This window comes from Strix aluco, chromosome 2, assembly GCF_031877795.1.
Source record: "Strix aluco isolate bStrAlu1 chromosome 2, bStrAlu1.hap1, whole genome shotgun sequence".
NCBI classification, from domain to species: Eukaryota; Metazoa; Chordata; class Aves; order Strigiformes; family Strigidae; genus Strix; species Strix aluco.
The window spans coordinates 115,104,080-115,125,919 of record NC_133932.1 but is presented as its reverse complement, the minus strand read 5'-3'; the positions used below and the strand labels follow the sequence as shown (position 1 = coordinate 115,125,919).

At 34.6% G+C, this 21,840-nt stretch overlaps 1 protein-coding gene across 9 annotated transcripts in view; it reads left to right on the top strand.

The window, feature by feature from the left end:
• Positions 1-21,840, top strand: part of PAN3 (poly(A) specific ribonuclease subunit PAN3) — an 81,698-nt gene that overhangs the window by 30,100 nt on the left and 29,758 nt on the right. For all 9 annotated transcript variants that reach the window (XR_012622093.1, XR_012622094.1, XR_012622095.1 and 6 more), the window contains 2 exons: positions 6,468-6,629; positions 15,393-15,543. Coding sequence is in view for 6 of the 9 variants with exons in the window: in XM_074815920.1 (XP_074672021.1) it covers positions 6,468-6,629; positions 15,393-15,543 (313 nt within the window). In the remaining 3 variants the exon portion in view is untranslated. The remainder of the gene's footprint in view (positions 1-6,467; positions 6,630-15,392; positions 15,544-21,840) is intronic.

Below are 21,840 nucleotides of genomic sequence, written 5' to 3'. Positions count from 1 at the left end.
CACATTCATTTTTGTGTATGGATTAGTGATCATTGTGTTATGTAAGAAATCAAATTATTAAAGCACTTCCTTTTAGAAATATATAGCATTTTTACATTGATGGGGAGTTGTCATATTTTTGTTGCCTCATCCTATTGTGTATTTGAAGGAAAAGAGCAGAATAAGATGACTGCATAGCACAGCACTTACCTTAGAATTGTATTAAAAAGACCTTTGCTTGTTTTGGTTTTGTATCTAAGCAGTTCACAATTATGTTATGACTTACAGACATCTAAAACTTTAAATGCAACCCTTACTCCCCATTTTTAAAGCATAACTTTTCAGTTAGCCACCTAGATTTTGTCAGGTGCAGCTTACAAGCTGAAGCAGTTAACTACAAATGTGACTTTAATGTGCAAGATGCTTTTGCTAATATTTACAAGCTTTATTTGATTATTTCTATGCTAAGGTGTATGCAGTCTTTAAGAGTGATTTGTAGTAAAATAATTGAAAGATTTTTTTTAAACTTGTCCGCACATTTATAAATATTTAAAACAGCTAGAAAATATACTGGTTTTGAGAAGTCATATGCTTAGTAAAGACCAGAGTAAAAGTTGCATCAGTCTTTACTCCTCTTTTACCTATATTTTTGGTTCTTAACTGTGCATAATTTTTCCACTATTTTTATAAGTAATATAAAACCTTTTGTCCTTTTAGAAAAGAGACCTTTAAACATTAAAAACACCTGTAGTTTGCTTACTGGGTGCTCCTTTAACAATGGAGTTTTGGAAAGTATGTCTTGGGGTGGTGGTACTCTGGCAAGTATTCACTACACGGTTAGAACTATCTGCTCTAATGATGGTGGAAAAAGACTGCTTTTCCACCAGCTTATTTCAATTCAGCAGCTGGTATTAGTTTTTTAGTAAAGAACTTTGTCAGTGTAACTACATCCGTGCTAGGTTTTAGCTGTTGTGGTAATTCATACCTCATCCAACCTAGCAAGGCTGCAAAATTGGTGAGAAAAGATTTGACTTAAAGATATGTCAGTTTTCCTTAGCTCCTTCTGAACTCATTGAGATTTTCATGTCTTCAACATATATATACTCATGAAATACATTTTTTAGTGTGTACAACTGACAAGTTTTCCTTAGCTATGGTTTAAAATGCATGATGTAATGCCTGATCTGTTGCAGCTTTTATTCTAAAATTTGATTGAACCAAGAATGTTGTTTTTGCAGTGGTAAAATACGTTGTTTTGGAATAAGACATATTTCAATGCCAAACTGCACACTTTAGCTTTCATTGAGTAGAAGAACCTTTTTTGTTTGTCTCTGTATGATACTTTTCAACTAGTGAAAGTTTTATCCCCAGCCAAACCCAGGGTTTCATGAAGATTTTTTTTAAAAAAAGGGTTCTAGATGGAAGGGTGGCTAGTCTTAAAAGTGCGTGTAATCTCAATGTATAACATTATAAACTTTAAAATTATAAGCATTCTAAATGTTAGCATGCTCTTCCTTTTTTTCATTAAAAAAAACACCACCCAACAATAAACACCAACCAAACACACAATTATTTTTAACCTGTTGTCCAGGATCCTGTTCCATTTTTAGTTGATATCAAAGTACAAATTGGTTCTAATCTTTAGAAGTTGAGGTACAGAAAGCAAGTATTGTCTGCATCTCTACCAGTAAGAGGTTGTAAGGAAAGAGGAATAGGAGAGAGTATCTTGGTTAGCAACAAACCTAAACCACATGAAGGCATTTTGTTGGCCACAAAGCTAAAAAAGTAACGACAAGACAATTTCTCTTTTTCATATTACCAGCTTGTCCTCTGTTAGGATACTCCTGGTGACTATACTTAATGTTCAGGTGTAACACCTTGTAGAATTTATTACTAAGTCTAGTTACTCAGTTGTAATCACAATTAAGATGATGCTTAGCTGATTGTGCCTGTATAGGGATTCTGCCTGGACTGTTGTGTTTTTCCTCAATAACTTGCTGAAGTTCATATCCATAACTGAGTGTTTCAAGTTCTATCTTATTCCAGCTAATCGGTTATGGCTGTTGGGTAAAAATAGCAATAGTGATACCAATGGTTTGTAGTTAGCTTTTTCAAGATATAATACAACAAAAGTTGGTTCTTTTTCAGTAGACTAGCAACTAGGTAAGCATTTAACCTCTTTTTCTAATCATCTCTTTGCCACTAATTTCTGTTAAAAAACTGAAGTCTTACAAAACAAGTCAAAGTTGAAACTTAACATTGCGTATGTTGCTTAATTTTGTTATAAGTAGTACAAGGAAAATATGATACTATATACCTGATCTTTCCTGTCTGACACTGTAATATTTATTTTTATCTGTTTGTACATGCAGATACAATCAACTCACTGTACAACAGATGAGCCCTAGCTAATGCTACTGTGATACCTTTTAGCTGTGGTAATTTAAGGTAATGCTGCTTAGTTTAGCCTCTGATGGGGAAGGCTTAAGATCACTTCTATTTGCTTCAGTAGTATATGCACATAGACAGCATTACCGTAGCTCAGATTATTCACAATACTTTAAAACAAAATAGCCTGCTCATGTGTTTGCATGCCAAACTTAATTGTGCATTTTTTTGGTACAGAAAATGTTTTGTAAATCTAAAATTCAAAGCCCACCAGAGCTAAGTGCATTTTAAGGAACAGAAATGTAATTTGGGACATGACTGATCCTGAAAAAATCCAATTGCAGATCTTCAGTGGAAGAAAACTTTGGAATTGTATAGTTTGATTTACCAGCTTATCCAGACTTAAATATTATATGGAAGTTATTAGACAGGAGGACTCTTTACAGTTTGAATCTTCATAAACGTTTTCTTGTTTAGATTTATTTGTCTGGGATAGCTTTATAACATCTTACACCAACGGCATGTCCAACCCTGAATTAGAAAGAGGAAGTGTGGCTTTGCCCACTGTCCATGAAACAGGAGGAACTAGGGGCAAAGACACTGTTAGAACAAGTAGTAGGAAGAAAATAGACTCGCTAAACATGTTCCCAAACTTATTGTTGAATGAATGGGAAGAAGTAATTAAGCTGACTTGAGGAATATTTTCTAGCGTGGGCTAATTAAGTTCACTCATCTGTACTAGTGTTCTGATGTGAAGATGCTACTCAGGAAGGACCTTTGTGGTTTTCGAGTGGATTTCTTTTGTTCAAGTGTAATGTTTCTCAGACTTTGAGGGTTTATCTTTCCTAATACAACACCTTCCCCCTAATCATGCCAACCAATAGCTTCCTATCATTAATTGCTGGCAGCAACTTGGTTCTACAGGGCAAGGGTTATAATTATTAGATACGGTTGAAAATGCTTACCCTTCTCACCCTGGGGAGCCAAGCTGTTGCTAGCAATTAAAGGTAGTTAGCTGTTCCCTGCCTCATGTAAACATTTTCAGCCAGTAATTACTAGTGCTTCACACTTCTTTGCCCCAGAGGAACTGAACTCTTCCAGTCATGCTTTGTAATAATTTGGTTTCTTTTTCTTTCTCTTAGATTTCATCTTAATTATTGTAGTTTAACCTTATTTTTCCATTAAAAGATGATAGTGATGTTTTTGACCTTTCACATTTGGAACTTGGAACTGCATTGGGAGCTGCAATCTAGTCTGAGAAATATTTGCTAAAGGATTATGAAGTATTTACTTTAGCCGCCTTCCCCCCCTTAAAAAAAAAAAGGTTGTTGAACTATCACTTAATCTGAACAGGGTTTTTTTATATCATCGGAAGACTTTAGGGAAGGCAAAAATGCCATTGCTTTTGTAATCATCCAAGAGAAATTGTCCCCATGCTAAGAAATTGGATTTATTTGTCCAGATTGTCATGCCTCTGCTTTATCTAGATATATTAATTCAGAAATGATCAGTGGTTGATGAATTCTTGCTTGTTTCAAGATGCACTATTCTGTCTCTGTTGCTTTATTTGTTGCTCTGTGTAGAGGGCAGGGATGTAGCAAAATTGATCCGCTTATTCAAACTGCTCAATCTATTTGATCTTTCCTTTCAGTTGTATCTCTTCTCACGGCAGACACTTTTTTCTGCATTTTCTTGACTCCTGTAAACTCAGATTGGATTTCTGAATCAGATGCCATTTTGCTCATTGAAAACAAGAGTAATTTAGAATGATTTTGGTGCAAATAGACCAAAATTTATTTCCAAATAATATTGTATATTCCATCTTCTAATGTCTGTCTGAACAATGAAATCCTGGCCTAGTAATGCCCTGGTGATGTTTTATAGTAGATAATGAAAGTACAATTTTAATTTGGTCTCACCCACTTTTTCATTTAGCTTTTTCATACTAGTAGGCGAAGAACTACTGATATATAAACTCATATTGTCTCTATGTTGCTTTATGGCGTAGAATTGACCGTTGTTTCCCCCCCCCCCGTATGGTCCTTCATAAAACCTAAAATACAGTTTCATTCTGTTGCCTGGAATCTGAATACCATTGTAACAGAAATAGCCTCCCTCCAGGTTGGCTCAGTTCCTCTTTTGTTTTGGTTCTCCTTTTCAAAATATTTATAGATCACCTTTTATTATGGAGGATTAAAAGAACCCTTTATGAATAGAAATATGTTTGTAGTCTGAGGCAGACTGTGCCCCTGCACTTGGTAGAACGTGGAGAGAGATGGAGAAGCTGCCAGGGAAACTGTTGCTCTTCATTATGTTATTTCCAGTAGCCAGGCTAAGGAGAACACATACTGCATTCAAACTCTGCCCTAAAGTCCAATAGTATTTGCATGTCTGCCTTCTCAGACCTTACAACTTTGCAGTTTATGGTATTAGTAGTCCTTCTGAATTACTAAGATGGTAAGTTGCCCAATAGTTGAGTGATTCTCCCAATAAACAACCAGTATTAGATTTTCCATGATCAGGTTTGCATTTGAACTATAGGAGATCTTTGTGCTACCCATCACACAGTTTACCAAATTTCTAATTTGATATGCCAAAATTCAGTCTTGCTTATTGTTATTAAAGTTGGCTAATTTGATCTTCATGAGTTTAATGCCTTTGTAGTTCATAGTCAGTGTTGGTATTCTTGGGGGCTTTTTGTTGTTTGGGGTTTTTTGTGGTTTGGTGGGGTTTTTTGGTTTGTTTTTTTGGGTGTGGGTTTTTTTTTTTTTAGGCAAATGAGGTAGTAGTGACTCTACTCAGTTTTCATTCTTTCCAAAGCTTTCAGCCTAAAAATTTTCAGGGAAGTAGAGGAGTGAATCTGTTTAAGTTTTAGTTTTGCAACCATTTTATGGTAGTTTTGTCCTGTGCTTTACAAATTGTTTGAGTGGGGAATCTTCTCCGATTAGATTCTTGCCTTGTTTCCGGAGGAACAATTTTTAGTTTGCATATTAAGGTACATGTTGCTAAGGTTTCTAAGGTGCCAGATGAAGTAGATATCTGAATGAAGGTAAGTTGAGCTTTGATTGCTTAGTGATCTATATCCAGATGATAATTGCATTTTCACATTAAAAAAAAACCACACAGCAAAAGAAAAACAGACCAACCCCTACAATTTGGTCCACTTGTTGATATAATCATTATAAAAGGTCCTGGTCTAAATATTCATAGATGCTGAAATATTTCTTTTGGTGGTATTTACTGTCTAGGCAGGTACACGTAGGCTTGAAAGCATAGAGAAATCTGGAGAACTTCTGTTCTTTTACCTGTTTGAGAGTCTTTAACAGATTTTTTTTTTACAGTGCTTTTTAAATTTAATGTTCATATCATGCTTTATAAATAGTTTCATTTATAGAGATCATTGCCAATGTGATAGAAAAGTCACTCCTATTGAAGTGCAAGTTCCTCCTGCATGTTCACTTCCTCAAGCACATTTTATTTTCTCAAGTCATTTTCCAGTGCATTTATTATGGTAATTCTTGTCTGTTTTCACTTAAGACAGTAGCTGAAGTTAGTCTTTTGAATATTAACCTGAGCAGAAATGTTTTTTCTCATTGAGTTCTGCTGCAATTTTCTACTCAGTTCTTCCTGATTTTTAAAAGCAAGTCTTCAGGAGATGAGTCTTGACAAATTTGAATTTAAAAGGAGGCATACAAAAGCCAATGTTAATTTCTTGTTTGATAGAAATCTCAAGGGAAGTGTTCATTATTATGATGTGATTGAAGGTATCTGTTTGAGAAATACAGATTTTTTTTTTTTTAAATAATTCATCATTTTTACAGAATTCCCCAGTTTATACTCTCATTTCAGCAGCTGACTTGTGATGGACAGTTTTGCTTACAAATAATTAGTAGTGCCTGAAGTTTATTTTTTTTAAAAGTATTGTTCATTATAACCAAATAGTCAGGATTGAAAGGAAACAGTCTCAGATAAATTTTACTTGCAAATTGTTTCCTATTCCACCAATCCAGAAATCATAATCACAGTGTAATACCTATTTTAGTGTAGTTTTAGATGAGGGTTGTTAGGAGTGGCCTGGTTTCTCTCCTTCTTTTTCGTAGCCCAGGAAGTATCGACTGGGGATGCTGGATGAAAGGATAGTTCCGGTGGGATCAAAAGCAAGAAAATCAAAGAACCCTATCGGCTGTCTGGCTGACAGGTGTAAAACAGGAGTACCCATCAATATGGTTTGGTGGAACAGAGTCACAGAAAACAATTTACAGGTAAAATTATTTTTTACTAGTCACTTTTGCAGTGTTTTGGATGTTTTATTTTGAATTTTGGAAAATGTTAGAAGCAGTTACTCCAAATATGGGTTGAGATCAGATCAAATATTTATTTCACAATGTAGGCATAGCAGCCTTCCAGGGGAGTGACTCGGAGATGTTTTGTTCTCTTCACCCATTGCTGTGCTATGTACTTTGCTTGACTATGTTATAATCTGTGGAGGAGGAGCAGCAAAAGTAATCATTGAATGTATTCTAAAAGCCAACACAACCTTTTATTTCAATTTTCATGTAAGAAAGGTTTTTCCTGGTAAAATTAGTGATCTTTGTTAAAATGATTGACATTTAGTGCAAATAAATTCCATCACTACAGAATCTGAAGATGTACCACCATGATCAAAAACTTGTTTGTTAAACTTTGTTACTTTATTCCTGAATTTTCTTCAGCCTCTTAAGAGGGGAGAAGTACAGCTGGATTTGAGCAGCTCTGTACAGAAATAACAAGTTATCCTTGGGATGATAATGAAGGATAATTCTAGTCTAGGAGGAATCTGCTCCGTGTCCCTTAAAATGGGGTTTAGATGGAAATTATAGTGGTAGGAATTGCAGCACTGCTGCTAATACTGTTTTGCACTTGTTTAGTGCTTTTGATTTTTCAGAGATCATTACTGTAGTCTTTCTATGAGGATTATGTTCTTTTTGATGTTTTCTGAGTGAAATGGGTAAATTAACAGACTTATAACTAGAATTTGTGGCACCTTAAGAGTTTCTTTTAGCTTGCTAAATTTCTGCCATGTAAGGGCCAACATGAAGCTCATATGAGAGCCCTTCCATACCAATACTAGTTTTGCATTACTTGATGCTTGGACCTCTTTGCATTACTGAAATTGTGAGTCATGGCCAGCATGATGCAGGGAAACTGATGCTACATTGTGTAGGGGCGTTTGGGCTGAAGTCTGTCTTGGCTCTTTTGCTGCTGGGAAAGCAGCGCAGCCACTGGTGGAGAAAAAGTGAAGCATAAAGGAAACATTGGTAGGAGGACAGGTAAGGTTGTAGAGGAGTGGTTGGAGCACTACTTTTCTCAAGGGAGAGAAGATTGACAGATTGAATTTATTGTATGTATCTAGTGGGACTGTAAACTATAATTACTAGACAATCGTTCTGAGAAGAAAGAATCAGAAAATAGGTCTTTGAATTTCACATGGACATTAAAGGGCAGGAAAAGCCCTGTTTGTACTCATGTCCTCCATTGTTTTCTCTGCTCTTCAGTGTTGCAACAAGGTTTGTTGTTGACCTGCTCCACTTAGAGCAGAAAAACTTAATGTTTCTGGAGGCTAAAGACCCAGTAGCCTGAGACTTGGAGCTTCTGGCCAGGAGCAAATGTTGTCTTAGTACCTATGCCCTCCAAAGTTGTGTTGAAAGTGTGGCAGAGGGAAGCTCAAGGTCCCCTAGCTTTCTGAGGTTAGTGGCAATAGCTTGGGATTGGCTGCAGAGCATATGGCTCTTGAAGGGTGCAATTCTGAGCTCCTTTCTTGTGCTAGAATCTCAGCTACGTAATTGATTTAAACTATGTATAGCATAAGATTTTTGTATTATATGATGCAATTACATAGCTTCCCATGTAGATGTGGAACTTGAGGAAAGCATGTATATGCATATATGGTAGAAATAAGAACGGAAGGATGTTCCGGTGATAGGAAATAGAATTGGAGAAGAAACAGGAGGGATTGAAGAATAACAGTGGAGTCTGGCAAGACTGAAGGGGCAAAGGTGTAGAAACAGACTGCCGATGAGATTATGAGGTTATATAAAGCTCTGCATAGGTGAGAAACCAAATTTTGTCTTGATGTTTTCATTCTGATCATTGTAAATCTTTTATTGTAGTGTGAACATCTTATAAGTTACCGTTAAAACAAAGCTTGAGAACTGTTAAAATTTGGAAATTTTATATAAAAGCACAAAAAATGGCTGGAGAAGTTTGGTACATGAAGGTACAGAAAAATGGGTAGTTTCATACTGAGATTTCAGCTTGACCTTTTTTTCTCTTTGTTATGTATGTAATCCAGATAGCATTGTTCTTCAGTATTTTGAAATACAGGGTGTTTAGAGATTTTTGCAGGTGTGAATATAGGTTACACAAACTGAATTTTGGTTGATGGTGAGTCCTAAGTTATAAGTGGAAAGGTTAAATTATGATGGAGGCATATCTGTTTTGACGGCACATTTTTTCATTTATATTCAAAAATGAGAAAGCAGAATTAAATCTCAAAATTGCTGAGGGCTTTCAGTGCTGAGCAGCTGTTGAAGTTCATGTGTCTATTTGAATGTCCACTCTTCCAAATGTATGATTTAAGATGTGGGAATGCACTATTTCATGGTTCAGTGTTTAGAGATTTTTGTCCAAAAGGTGGCAGTTTTAAAAAGCAAGGTAGTTTACAACATGCATTGTAAAACAGTATAACTGTTTCTCATGCATGGCTATGAATTTATAATCCAGATCTATTTTCTTTAAATGCTATGTTACACTTATATGATTAAAAGTGAAGTCCACAGAGTGTATTGTGTTCTGGGTTGTGCATTAAAAAAGGGGAAAAAACCCCACCAAAAACCAAACCAAAATTTTTTATAGTGATATGTCCTACCCTGTATTAGGAAATGTTCTGAGCTACTGCACCACCATGTGATACATATTATAATAGTAAATGGTAATTGTCCTTTAAAATAGTAGGAATAGATAAATTTTTAGTTATACAGATCAGTTCTTAAGCACCATGAATAACTGATCTTTTTGTTTTTCTTGAACAAAAAAAATAGTGAATTATTCTAATATTTTGCATCAAGAAGATGGACCTTTAAAACTTCAGAGATTTTGTACAATACTTTGAAGGATTTTTGTTAAAGAAATGTGGAAATGTTACAGATCTTCAAAAGTTTAGTTTTTAGTGAGATCTACTTGCAAAATGTAACAAAACTTTGCTAGTAGTTTTATTTGTCTGAGCTTATGTTCTGGTTTAAAAACAAATAAATATTTAGCCAAAGAATTTTACCCAGTTTTAATGAATGGTCTTTAACTCTTCTGCAAGAGCAGTGGAGCAATACAGCTAATAATGTTGATGAATTGAAATTTGTTAGAGCTTATTGTACAGGTGATATGACAACTTGTCACAGTAATTGTGATAAGGTAGCATGTTGCAAAAATTCAATAGAGGAAGGGAAAGTGACTTGTTTTGAAGCCCTTGCTGACCCTCAGTGTCTGCTGAGCTGCCCTGACATCACACAATGTGTCCTTCCCTGATGTATTAGTTAATAAGGGATCCTTCTGGAAACTGAGGGATTGCAACGATGTTGTCTACGTAAGCGAAGCTCCTTTTATGAAACATCTGCCCATTTAAAAACAACAAAGAAACCCCACGAAACAACAGAAGAATAACCACATGTAAAAATCCAAGCAACTCTTCTGCATGTTTTTGGATTCCTAAGAGATATTCTGAAAACTATACCAAAAATAGATGGGTAGAGGACTGCCCTCCTTTATAGTGTGGGTATAGTTTAGTGGTGGTTTTCTGTAACCATTACAAGGTTATGCAATTTGAGATGTTGGAACAGATCAGCATGAATTTGGAGGTGAAGGAGAACATAAAAAGAGAACAAAAAGGCTTCTATCCAGTTTTTAGCATGGTAAGTACATTAGCACTTCCTTTCAAAATAAAATGAAATCGGCCTACTTTGTGCCTTACATAGCTGGCTTTGGTTGAACGTGGGACCAGAACTGATCTAACAAAGTGGTGTTACATCCACTGAAACAGGTGGTGGCTCTGCTGCTGCTGTACAGCTCTCTATTGTGTGGTGAGATACTGAACTGGAAATGAGAGAAAGAGAGAAGGATTATTTCCAGTACTCCTGTGGGATCCTACGTGACCTTCTGAAGGCTCCATAACTTGTGCATCCCTGTGCTACAGCATACTTTTAAATGAATCCTTGAAGTGACATTATTAATGAAAGAAGCAGTGGAGCCTTAGGAGTTTATCACTGAGGAGTACAAAGACAAATCATATGTATTGAAATTGATAGTTGATGAAACGGGAATTTTCATTTTACTTCTGAATTACAGAAGTCTGTTGATACATGTAACTCCTCAACATACAGTAATGCTGCATGCTGCTGTGTGGTCCTCCCAGCGATGGTCTTCAGCTGAGATCCTTGGCTTGCTCTTTATTTTCATCTGTACCTTCCTGTAAGGAGCCTTGAATTGTTTTTCAGTGGTACCCACTAAATACTTGTTTCTTCCCCTCCACACTATATTTTATTTCCTTTTATGTCTTTAAAAGCATAAAAGCCACCAGACAGATAAACTCTGTGCTGAATGGTGACACAAATGAGTTGTTTAATAGTCCTCCCCCTCTTTTATACTTCTCTTGTGGTTTCCATCCTTACTAATTGCATCATAACTAAATACAGCCTTCATTTGGACTGTATTTGTATGTGTTTTGTAATTGATGTACAGAAATATAGAAATTGGTTTTGTATGTGGAGCTGGATGGACTCAGTTTTGTGGTCTGCCTTTGGAAGTTTCTTTGCCAAGCTGACTGCAAAGAGACTCTTCTCTCTGAGAGAGCACAAAGAATCTGAAAATAGGGTATTTTGGTGAAATTTCTTCATGGAATCATTCTGGTGAGAATGCATGATGCAGGTATTAATTCAGATAATGACTAGGGAAGTTGCTTCCCTGCTTCAGTTTGACAGTATTTTATGAACATACTGGAAGAATGGGAGTGAGATTTAAACTGGCTAGGTAGAGAGGAAAAAGGAATGGTCATAATTTTAGCAAATGTGTGAATTGGAAGTTACTTTAGGTGCGTTGCTAGAAAAATTTAACTTAGCTGACACAGTGTTCTTGTTTCTGTTTAATGCTGTTTGTTGAAAACATGTTAATGTTTTGAAATAATTTTGTATGTGCCTTTTTATAGGACATTTGCATTTGAAACTGAAAATACAGTCTTTGTTGCATAATGCAGACAGTGCTAGTGGGCTTTGTGTTTCTTGTTTGGCCTTTAGAAAGTGCATTCACTGCTTTTGTTTTTACCATCACATTATTGCATAATTCTTTACATGTCCTCTAAGTATTTCTTGCATCTCTATTCTTTTAATTACTCCCAAGGTTTAATAAGTCTTCAATACCTGTTTTCTCTACATTTTTTTACCAATCAGGATTTAGTCAGACTTAAAATTTCAAGCCTGTTCTAGCATGAATAAGTTACTTTACTCTGAGATGAGTAATTAATGACTAATTAAGTGAAATTTGTTTTAAAGCTGTGCTTGTAGGAAACTTATAATACAGAATGAAGAAAATGTTTTTAACTAGTTAGATATAGATTATTATCCTTCTTATCAAAATTAAAATCATTTTTACTCAACTTCATTTTGGGAAATTTGGTAACGGTTTAACAGAAGAACTGTAAAAATACCCTGTAGGATTTTAAAGCATAGTCTCCTTTTAGACAGATTTTTCAAGCTTACCATTGATTCAAATGTAAAAGTAACGCTGGAATTTACACTTTGTATTATGAGTTGCCAGAGTGAAAGTACAATATTTTTCCAGACCAAGAACATAATTTTTTGAATCGTTGGCCATTAAGGATGTGGCTTCCTAATTTTGGTATACTTGCATGCTCATTGGTGGAGAATAGGTTGTCTACAAAGTTTAAAAAGTAAGGAAAAGATTAAACGTTAAAGAACTAATAGTGATATTGCATTCCCTCAGTCTAGTCTAGTCACTTATTCTAGCCTACATGCGGTGGAAGTGTTTAAGCTATATTTTTTATTATTTTGTTGAAAGCAAATTGTATACAGAAAAACTAGTGTTTTACCTCAGATGAAAACTTTATATGCTTTTGGAAACATTTTAAGAACTGCAACTTCACATAGATGTAATGTATTTAAATGTGGCCTGTGGCTGAAGCTTCAAATTTTCTGAGAAAGTATTAACTAGTTTTGACCACAGATTATTAAATTTTGTTGTACTTGTTTATGACTAGTTTATTCTGACTGGTGGCTGTGGAGCTCGGATATTTTTCTGTATTTAGAAAATATCTTGAATGTGGAGGGGTCTTTTAAAATTGAAACCAAAATTTAAATCACTTTTTTAACCAATGGGGAAAGTCTTTGATTACAGCTTAATGTTTGTAACACTACAGACAAGTAAAACAGAATTTTATAGTAAAGGGTCTAGCTGTGCAAATCAAAGCTTGTTTACTCACATAAAATGCTTTTATCCAAGTTATATAGAAACAACTTAATCTTATCAGGCTCTGATTCTGATCCTGAATTGTGACACCAAAAAATGTAATGAAAGCTGAATTTCCATCAGGCTTGACCCACTGTTCATAATTCTGCAGCATAAACCCAAACTGCTTTAGCAGGTTCCTGGGATTAATTCTTTCACCTGGATAAACTAAAACACTTGCCAGTTAAAGCAGAGCTCTCAGGCAGCTTTATTTTAAAATGATGATGGGTATGTAACTATTTTAGAAACCAAAACAGGTCTGTGAAAACTTGCAGAATGCATTTAGAAATAAAAAGCAGCCATGTGCTGTAGGCATTGATTGAACCAGTTGGTGAAAGTGGTAAGAGTTTAGCCAGAATGGTATGGATAGGATTTTGGGAATTCTCTCAGTTGCTCTAGGAAAAGCTGAGATTATCTTCCATAAGGTGTCTTTCTCTCCACTTGCATGCTTTGAATTTTTTGCCATGTCCCGCCCTTGTTGCCTAGTTGGCACAGTATTTAGGTGTGGTAGAGCTGTGGATGTAACATGGCTAGTTTTAGCAGTGCAAAAATGTAGACCTCATGTAGTTCTGTGAAATTATGTGCTTTTAACAAGATGCTACAAATTCTGTCTCTTGCTCTCCCAGTTGTTTTGTTTGATGATGACTTTTAGGTGTATCACTATTTGGACAAATTCTACTTGGTGCTCTACCACCTGTCACTTTCTCCAGTTTCAGTGCAGATTTGGCTGAATGGTTGCATGCCAGATTTATCTAGAGGAACACCATTGTCTTAGTTAATCCTGTACCTAAAATTCAGATAAGTCCAAAATAACACCTTTTGAGTTTAAATGTATCAGTTATTTGGTTTCAGTCTGTATAATGCAACTTAACATTTGTTTTGCTGCATTAGTGTATACCTTAGCAAGTTTTCCTTAACTAAATGTGATTGAAGAGTTTTAAAATTCTTACGAGCCTTTTACCCATGTAAATCTGTTTTACTTCACCAGTCTGCATATTTGGTTATAGCTGTTCTTTGATTATTCGGACACATGCATATACAGAATGCCTAATATGTAACATCATAAGGTGGTTAGCAGTTAAAATTTACTTTATGATTAAAGGTGGAATATTCTTAATATTTGCTTTTAAACCTGAGCATCCTCTTCAATTTTACAGCTTTCAGAATCCTCTTTCTTTTGCAGAGCTTTGAAATATATTAATACTATGATATTTGGCCAAAGTATTCAAATAAAGATATTAAAACCAAATTAACACAGAAAGGAAAATACTTTTCAGATACTTTTCTTCACTGTCTAGTGTTTTGTAATCACACTTTTTCTTCTAATTTGGCACTAAGTTAACTTCTTTGATGCCACTTTATTCATATTGGTAAAAATCAATATTGGTAATTTAAGTAACAGTTGATATATTTGGTGACTTTAAAACTGCCTAAACCCAAAGTGATTCAATATAATTTGCTTTAAAATAACATTATGGATTATCTTAATGGTATCCTTTGTCTATTGAGAGTTGTTACTATCTTCTCATTTTACCTCTTTTGTTTAGATACTTTTGAGAGGTACTCTGAAGATTACTTAATAAACTTAAATTTGACAGTTAATAATCTTCAAGCTTTTTAGTGTGTTCATGTAATAATTGGTTTTATTCTTGGCTTAATATCTTTTTTTCTTCCACTAATGTCTTTTGTAATTGGCTGTCCAATAATAAGCTTTTTGACTCTTCAGCTCTAATTAGGATTTCCTTTTTCTAACCCTCCTTACCCTAAAACAAACAAAAAACTTGCCCCAAAACAAACACCACCAGCACCCACTGCAAAACTACAAAACCCTGTGCATAGATTTTAATAGAAATTAAAAGTTGTTTGCGTGCTATGTTTTATTTATGAATAGATACTGAATGTTTGACAGTCCTGCTGCTGCTATTTGTTTCTGTGGTAGCAAATTAAACCTCATTATTAAAGGTGCTACATAAGTAGAATAGATAATTAAAACAGAAGTTAACTTCACAAAAAAGGAACATACAGGCCTATTTGAAATAGAGGAAGGGATGACTTCTTTAGTAGGAATCATTTTTACTGCTTTAATTTGAAACTGCTACTTAGTTTGAGATGAAATCTCTGAAGTCACGTAGGAACAGTCTGTGTAGCAGTGGCAAGGCTTTCTCAGTGTCAAGTCTGTTCTCCAACTTTATAATGTATATAGAAAGCCTTTTGCAAAGTGTTTGTATGAACTCATACATCAGCTGTTCATATGGAAAGCTTGCTAATGCTACTTCAGGCATAAGCTAGAAACACGTTTAAACTTGTTCATGCAGACTGGCATCCAGTATCTGCTGTTCTTGTCAGCAAGCTGTATGTAATTTAAAAATATCCCCTGCACTTGGTAGGCTTGCCTAGAAAGTATTTTCTACCAAATAGGCACCATTCATCTCTTCACCTTTAAAATAAACATTTAATTCACATTTGTTTTTAAACAGACACCAAATCCTTCTGCAAGTGAGTTTATTCCTAAAGGAGGATCAACCTCCAGGCTGAGTAATGTATCCCAGTCAAGTATGTCTGCCTTCTCTCAAGCCTTGTTCTCTCACCCCTCCATGGGAAGTCCTGCTACTGCTGGGCTAGCACCAGGTAAGTTGAGAGTGATGATTTGCAGTACAGTTGCTTCTTTTAATTTAATGTCATACATAACCCTGTTAGATAGTGATTGGTTTTATTGGGTATAAATGTAGCCACCTCCTACTTTAGCTTTCAATTTTAAGACGGTCTTCAAGCATATAAAAGTGCAGGAACTTGGGATTTATTTTCCAGTTGTATGGAAATCACACCACAGGCTGTGAAATCTGTTCATCCACAGGAGCACTGAAATTAACTCAGCCTAACTTACTCAGCTCTTTTTGGGTAAAAGGGGTGCTGAGTTATCACATACTGTGTTCTATGCAGTCCTTCCCAGAGCAGTACCTGAAGATGATTTAAACTACCCCTAGTGCACTGCAGTCTACAATGAATATGTGCTCTGATTACCACACACTGATCTGCTCTTTTGATTTGTTTCTGGAGAATGTAATCTAGAAGTCATTATTTTCAGTGTTGATGAGTATATATGAGGACTTAAAAATCTTGATGAAAACCAAAATTAGTAGATAAGGTTATTCTAAAATAATTTACCTTGCAAAGTAGTGTTGTTATTGTATCTGTCATATGTAATCTCACTTTTAAGACCAATTTATGATTATTTCCCACTTTTAAAACTCTTACCGAAATGTATTGCATACAGTCATGCAATTCTGAGTGACAAGATTTTTGTACACTTAAAAAGTTCAAACTCTTCATGCTTCTTTTGGACTTCAGATCTTAAAATTTAGCTTAATTCTAATATTTTTTTTTTAATAAAATGAAATAGTTTTAAGATACAACCATCAGCAGATCTGGATATTACACATCGTAGATCCTTTAATGAGTTTTTGTACGTACTTAAACTTCCGGCAATCTCTTGTGGCTGACAGGAAGCATTAGGTAGCTGCCAAAAGGCAGAGGGGCAAATATTGTAAATGTTTGGGGTTTTAATCCGGTATTGGCAATTACCATCTATTAAACTGAACTTCAGTCTTTCCTGATGCCAGGGGATAAATCTCAGTGTCAATGTAAAAGAAGCCAGCACTTAGCTTGCATGTTATAAATATTGGAACAGTCCAGGAAAGTGATTGATGCTTCTACTGACCAAATGAACATGTTACAGTACTGTCTGATTCATACTATATTGTGTTGTACAGTCTTATTGGAAAACTGTTGTGTTTATATGCCTCTCAGCCGTGTCACCTGGATTGAAAAATGTGTAAAGGATTAAATAGAATACAGTAAAATGATCTACTTTTGGAAAGTGTCCAGTGGGGTCTCAGAGGGATCCTTCACAGTCCAATTTCTTTACTATCTGTAAGTAATACTTGAAAGGATAAGTAACACTGATGAAAGAAGTTCGCACAACAATTTTAGCTCCTAGAAATATAGATGCCAATGCTGAAAACTGTCTAGGTTCAAATATTGTTGTTTGTTTATGGACGAGAGGGATGGGGGAGTATTCACAAGAGCTAACTTCAGGCAAACTTGGCTTGTTTCTCTGTTCTTCCTGTATAATTAAAAAGAGAATATAGTTCAGAGTAGGCATCTAGGTTGGGTGCTCTGAATTTCTCTAGAAACCTTTTTCTCTACACTGAGTGGGGAATTCTCTGACCGTAAGTGTCCTGTGTAAATAATATTCATAGACCTTTTTTTTATTTAAATGGTTTAGCTGTCAATAGTGTACATCCACAAAAACTTCTGTTTCCTCAAGGTGCTCTTTCTAAACAATTAGGCTCTTAAATAAGAAAGCAGTATTTATGTGTGAGGAAACCTCACCATTTAGGTCTTACCAGATAACAGAATAAAAAAAGATTTAAATATGTTCTAAAATTGTCATTAAAAATTATTGTTCAGATCTGTTAGCTATCAATAAGTGAAAACAAATTCAAATGAAACCCATATAAAGACTTTATAAGAGTTTTCCTTTAAATAAAGATAAGTCTCCTTCCAGTTAAATGGTGTATATTCTCCAGTAGAATAATTTTCAGGAAACGTGTGTAAGATTTAAGCATTTGTGCAAGATTAAGATTGCTTATAGTAGTTTACAGGAAATTAGTATTTCATAAGAAATAAGGAAATGTAGTAGGAATAATTTGTTCCATGTAAGTTCCATAGTTTAACTCACCCATAACAAAGTAGGTAAATGATGAGAACAATCCTTTGATTTCCCTCTTGAGGATGGAAAAATTGAAGTTCATTCTTTCACATATCTAATTTCTGAGATTTCCCTATAGGTAGGTGTAAATCAAAACCACTTTTGACATCTAGTATTTCATAGATAACTGTTCACAAAATTGATTGTCACTGGAAAGTATTTGTTCCACCCGTCTTATCAACAGTACTGCAGAAATACTGGAAAAAATGACAGCTGAAACTTAACATACTTTAATAGATAACTTGTATCCACATCTGACATACCCTTTAGGGTGTAGCATGGAAGAAGGTTACTCCTACTTTTACATGTATTTACTTAGATCTTTCTAGCATAATCTCAACACGGTCTTCATCTTGGCAGCCTTTAATAAAATATGAAAACATAATGAGATAAAATGTGACTCAGGCAAATAGCGGGAGAAAATTGTCCTGTTGAAAAGCTTTAAACAGATCTCCTTCACAATCTTCAAACTTTCTTTCCTTAAGCTCCCCTGGATAATACCCTTTTTTTGATCCTTCCGTTCCCTTGCTAGCAAATACATCCTGTTTATCATTTGTATGGGAAATTTAATGAGTTGTTGTCAATCTTCAAATAGTACTTTTGTTAACAAGCTTATCTTATGTAGTTCTGTGTAGCAGATTGAGAGTAATAATGCCGTTAAAATATGCAACAAAGCATATGAAGGAAATTAATGAATGTCATCAAAGTGCTAAGACATCATTGCTGTGTTAAACTTGCGAGTGAACAGATGTATAGCCCCCAGCAGAGAAAATCTTTGTCTGGCTTGGGTTTGCTTAAGCTAGGTTATAGCTAAAGAGTCATGCCTTTGTCATTGATGGAAATGACATAGTCTAGGTTTATTATTTCCTTCGATTTGTTGTTCCTCAAAATGTACCTAGTAGTCTAGAGTATCTCCAAAGTGCAGAACATTAAGGTGATAAAGTGTTAAATGCTTAATTTTTCACCTCTGAATGTGTTACAAGCATTAGAGACATAGGGATGATGTGGTTGTGGGTGTGTAAATTTGTAGGCAAAACTTGTAGGCTTTTTAAAAGTATTTATGTTGTAGGCCAGCTGATAAGCATACACATGAGCTTAATGAAATCCTACTTTGCTAAGTTGTGAACTCTCACTGAAACCAAAAACTGTAGACACAGAGTCCTTAATGAAAAGTTAATGCTTGATGCCCTTTCTTTGATTCAGTCAATCTGTATGAATTCTCAGATTCAAAATATAACCTAGCTTTTAATTCCAGTACATTGCATGCTACAATGCAATAAGTGAAAATATAACAATGGAGAGGGATATGTAACTATGACCTCTTTACCTAAAATGAAAATAGCAGCAGGAGCTCCAGGTATGTGTAGGTAGCCTGTATGGTCACTTGTAAATGTTATGAAAAGACTTTCAAGTCCCACAACCATTTCCATGTTGGTATGATACCATTACACTTTTTTTTTAAAGTAAATAATTGTGAAGTGAAAGAAGCCCTTTCTCCTTGCAGTTTACCTTTTAAGATAGTATTTGACTTCTTCGTGAAAGGTATTAATATTCACTGAGACAAGGAATGGAGAGCTGCCTTTACTAGTAGATAAGTCTCAGGAAGGACAGTTCGAAGCAGGCTTTTTTTGTGTTTGTCATGGTACTCCTGTTGGCATTTTAATATAGGGGAAAACTAAACTGTCTCACAGGGAAAGTTTAAAAATGTTACTTTTTTTGTCAGGATCACTGGTATGAGGGATATATATACAAAAATGATAATAAGATTATTCAAACCCCATATCTTCTTAGGCCCTTAAGTGAATAGGTTTTTATGTAAATCATGCTATTGAAAGCAACATATCTAATTCAGAGAGGTGGTTCCATATTCACCACGTTGTTACCATCATATGTTCAGTACCATCTTTTTCCTTCAGTATGAGTCAGTAGGAATATATGTTTACCTTTTGATACAGCCATTTTCTTTTTCTCTAGTTCTATGTTATTGTGGTTAAATATTAATATTAGGTTTTAACTGATTGAAATACTAATGAAGTTGGTGAGATATTCTTGAGTTTGTGCACCCAATTATGTGCTTAAGTACTTAACTATGCATCAGTTCCACTGTATGAAAAGTTTTTTTCTTTTTTATGTGATATTGGACTTCTCATTATTAATATTAACTTATTTGGACTCTGCAGAATTTAATGCAGGTGTCTCAGAAGAATCTATCACCTTGAATATTTGCTGCCTCAGCCTGTTGGTACCCACTGCAGCACTAGAAACAAATTTCTAATAACTTGTAGTTTATTCTAGTAGTATAAAACCAAACTGTAGTCAAGCTTCTTTCATATCTTAAACTTACTGTGTGTATTGGCAAATGAGAAGCTGGTATGTTCTGCCCACCAGATGATTTTTATTGAACTCTGTGTCCTTCCAAAGTCAGACCTAACTGAGGCTGGAAGGGTGTTTGAAAGGATTTATGTAACTCTGTCTCCCTTTTCTTTCAGTCTTGCATTAATACCCAAGCAAAGACATTAAGGACTTATATTTGTAACTATTCTTTGGCAGGAATAAATTTTTGTAAAAAGTAAATCTTACAGTGGAAATAGTTTGAAATTGTATTGGTAAGAACCGCTAGTGATAGATATTTTTTATTCTGAGAAACTTTCAGTAGAAGGTCACAATATCATTTTTGCAAGGTTGCAAGTCATCACTTTCATTTCTAAGATAAGATTTACAGTATGCTGTCTTGTATGTACAGTTTTTATTTTAAAGTAGAGAAGCCTTTGGTTAATTTTTCATTACTATATATGAAGGCTGCTGGGGTTTTTTTCCTGGTTCGTACAGTTTAATGTTTTATTAAAAGAAAAGTTTCTTGAAGCCAGTTATTTCTGTCTGGGTAGATTACATGCTTGCAAGGATTTCAGTTAATACTATGTTGTACTGGAATAGAGTGAAAAAGATATGTCAATAACTTGCACTAGATGAAGAGAATCCCTTGAACATCAGACACAGATTGTAGAGCTGCTTCAGTTTTATGGCCATTTTAATTAGCCATCCTTCAAATTTTAGTAGTTATATATTGTTTCCTTTGAAATGGCTCTTCTCCCACATTAGATTAAGAATGCATTCATGTTTTAGTCTTTTGTTAAAATGTAACTGTCTATACAGGAGCTATTGAAATGTTTGTGTTAGTCACTCAAGGCAACTTTGTCCATAATGGAAACTTACTTTCTTCTGTAGCATAAACCAGTGCTATCACAATGCGTAACATTTTATGATCATACAGTTGATTTGTAAACAGATTTTTAGGTGACTACTTATGTTACCATTCAGAAGTACTTTAAAAATTAAACATTTAGAAGTGCCTATTATAATTCCAATTTTATTAAGTTAATACACTAATCAACAAGCAGTTATTCCACAGTATTACTTATCTATAAGGTGTGTGTACGCACACATGTACATATATTAATACAAAGAAAAGTTCTGGGCTAGAAGTCTAGACTTCATGTTTTTATAATTTTCATCTTATTATGTTCTTCTAATGTGTATTTTAATATTTTAAAAAAAAGAATAAATGACTGATGAGACCCAACTAAAGAGAAAGGTGTAAGATTTTCTTATAGTTTACATTAAAAAAAAATCTTGTTTATTTTGTTGGCCCTATTCACTTCTGAAGAACAAAAAGTTATTGTGCTGAATTAATATGTATAGTTTTTGAGGTGTTAAAAATGTGAATCATTGGCGCTAAATGAAAGCTTACAAATATTCTGTTAATATAATCAGGATAATACAGCTTCAAAATAATTTTTCCCCAACTGCTGATTAAACTGCTAATACTAAAATTATTTGCTTCTGTGGTTTGTTTAAAAAAAGAAAAAAGTAGGATGTAGGAGGGATGCGACTACTGTAGAGACAAGACACAAGTGTAAAAACACTCCTACACATTAGTGATGATGCATATTGAGAACTCTGCTTACAATAACTCTTTTTGGTAACTAAAAAGTGTGTATGCAAAAAAAAAAGTTGCTCTTGTTTTTATTACTTAAGATATTTGCTAGGTTAAGCAAATGTCTGAGTACAAACTAACTGAATTCTTAATTAGAGAAGAATTCTCAGCTGTCCATAGAGCATTAAATATAAAAAGTTGTGTATCTTATATGCTTTCA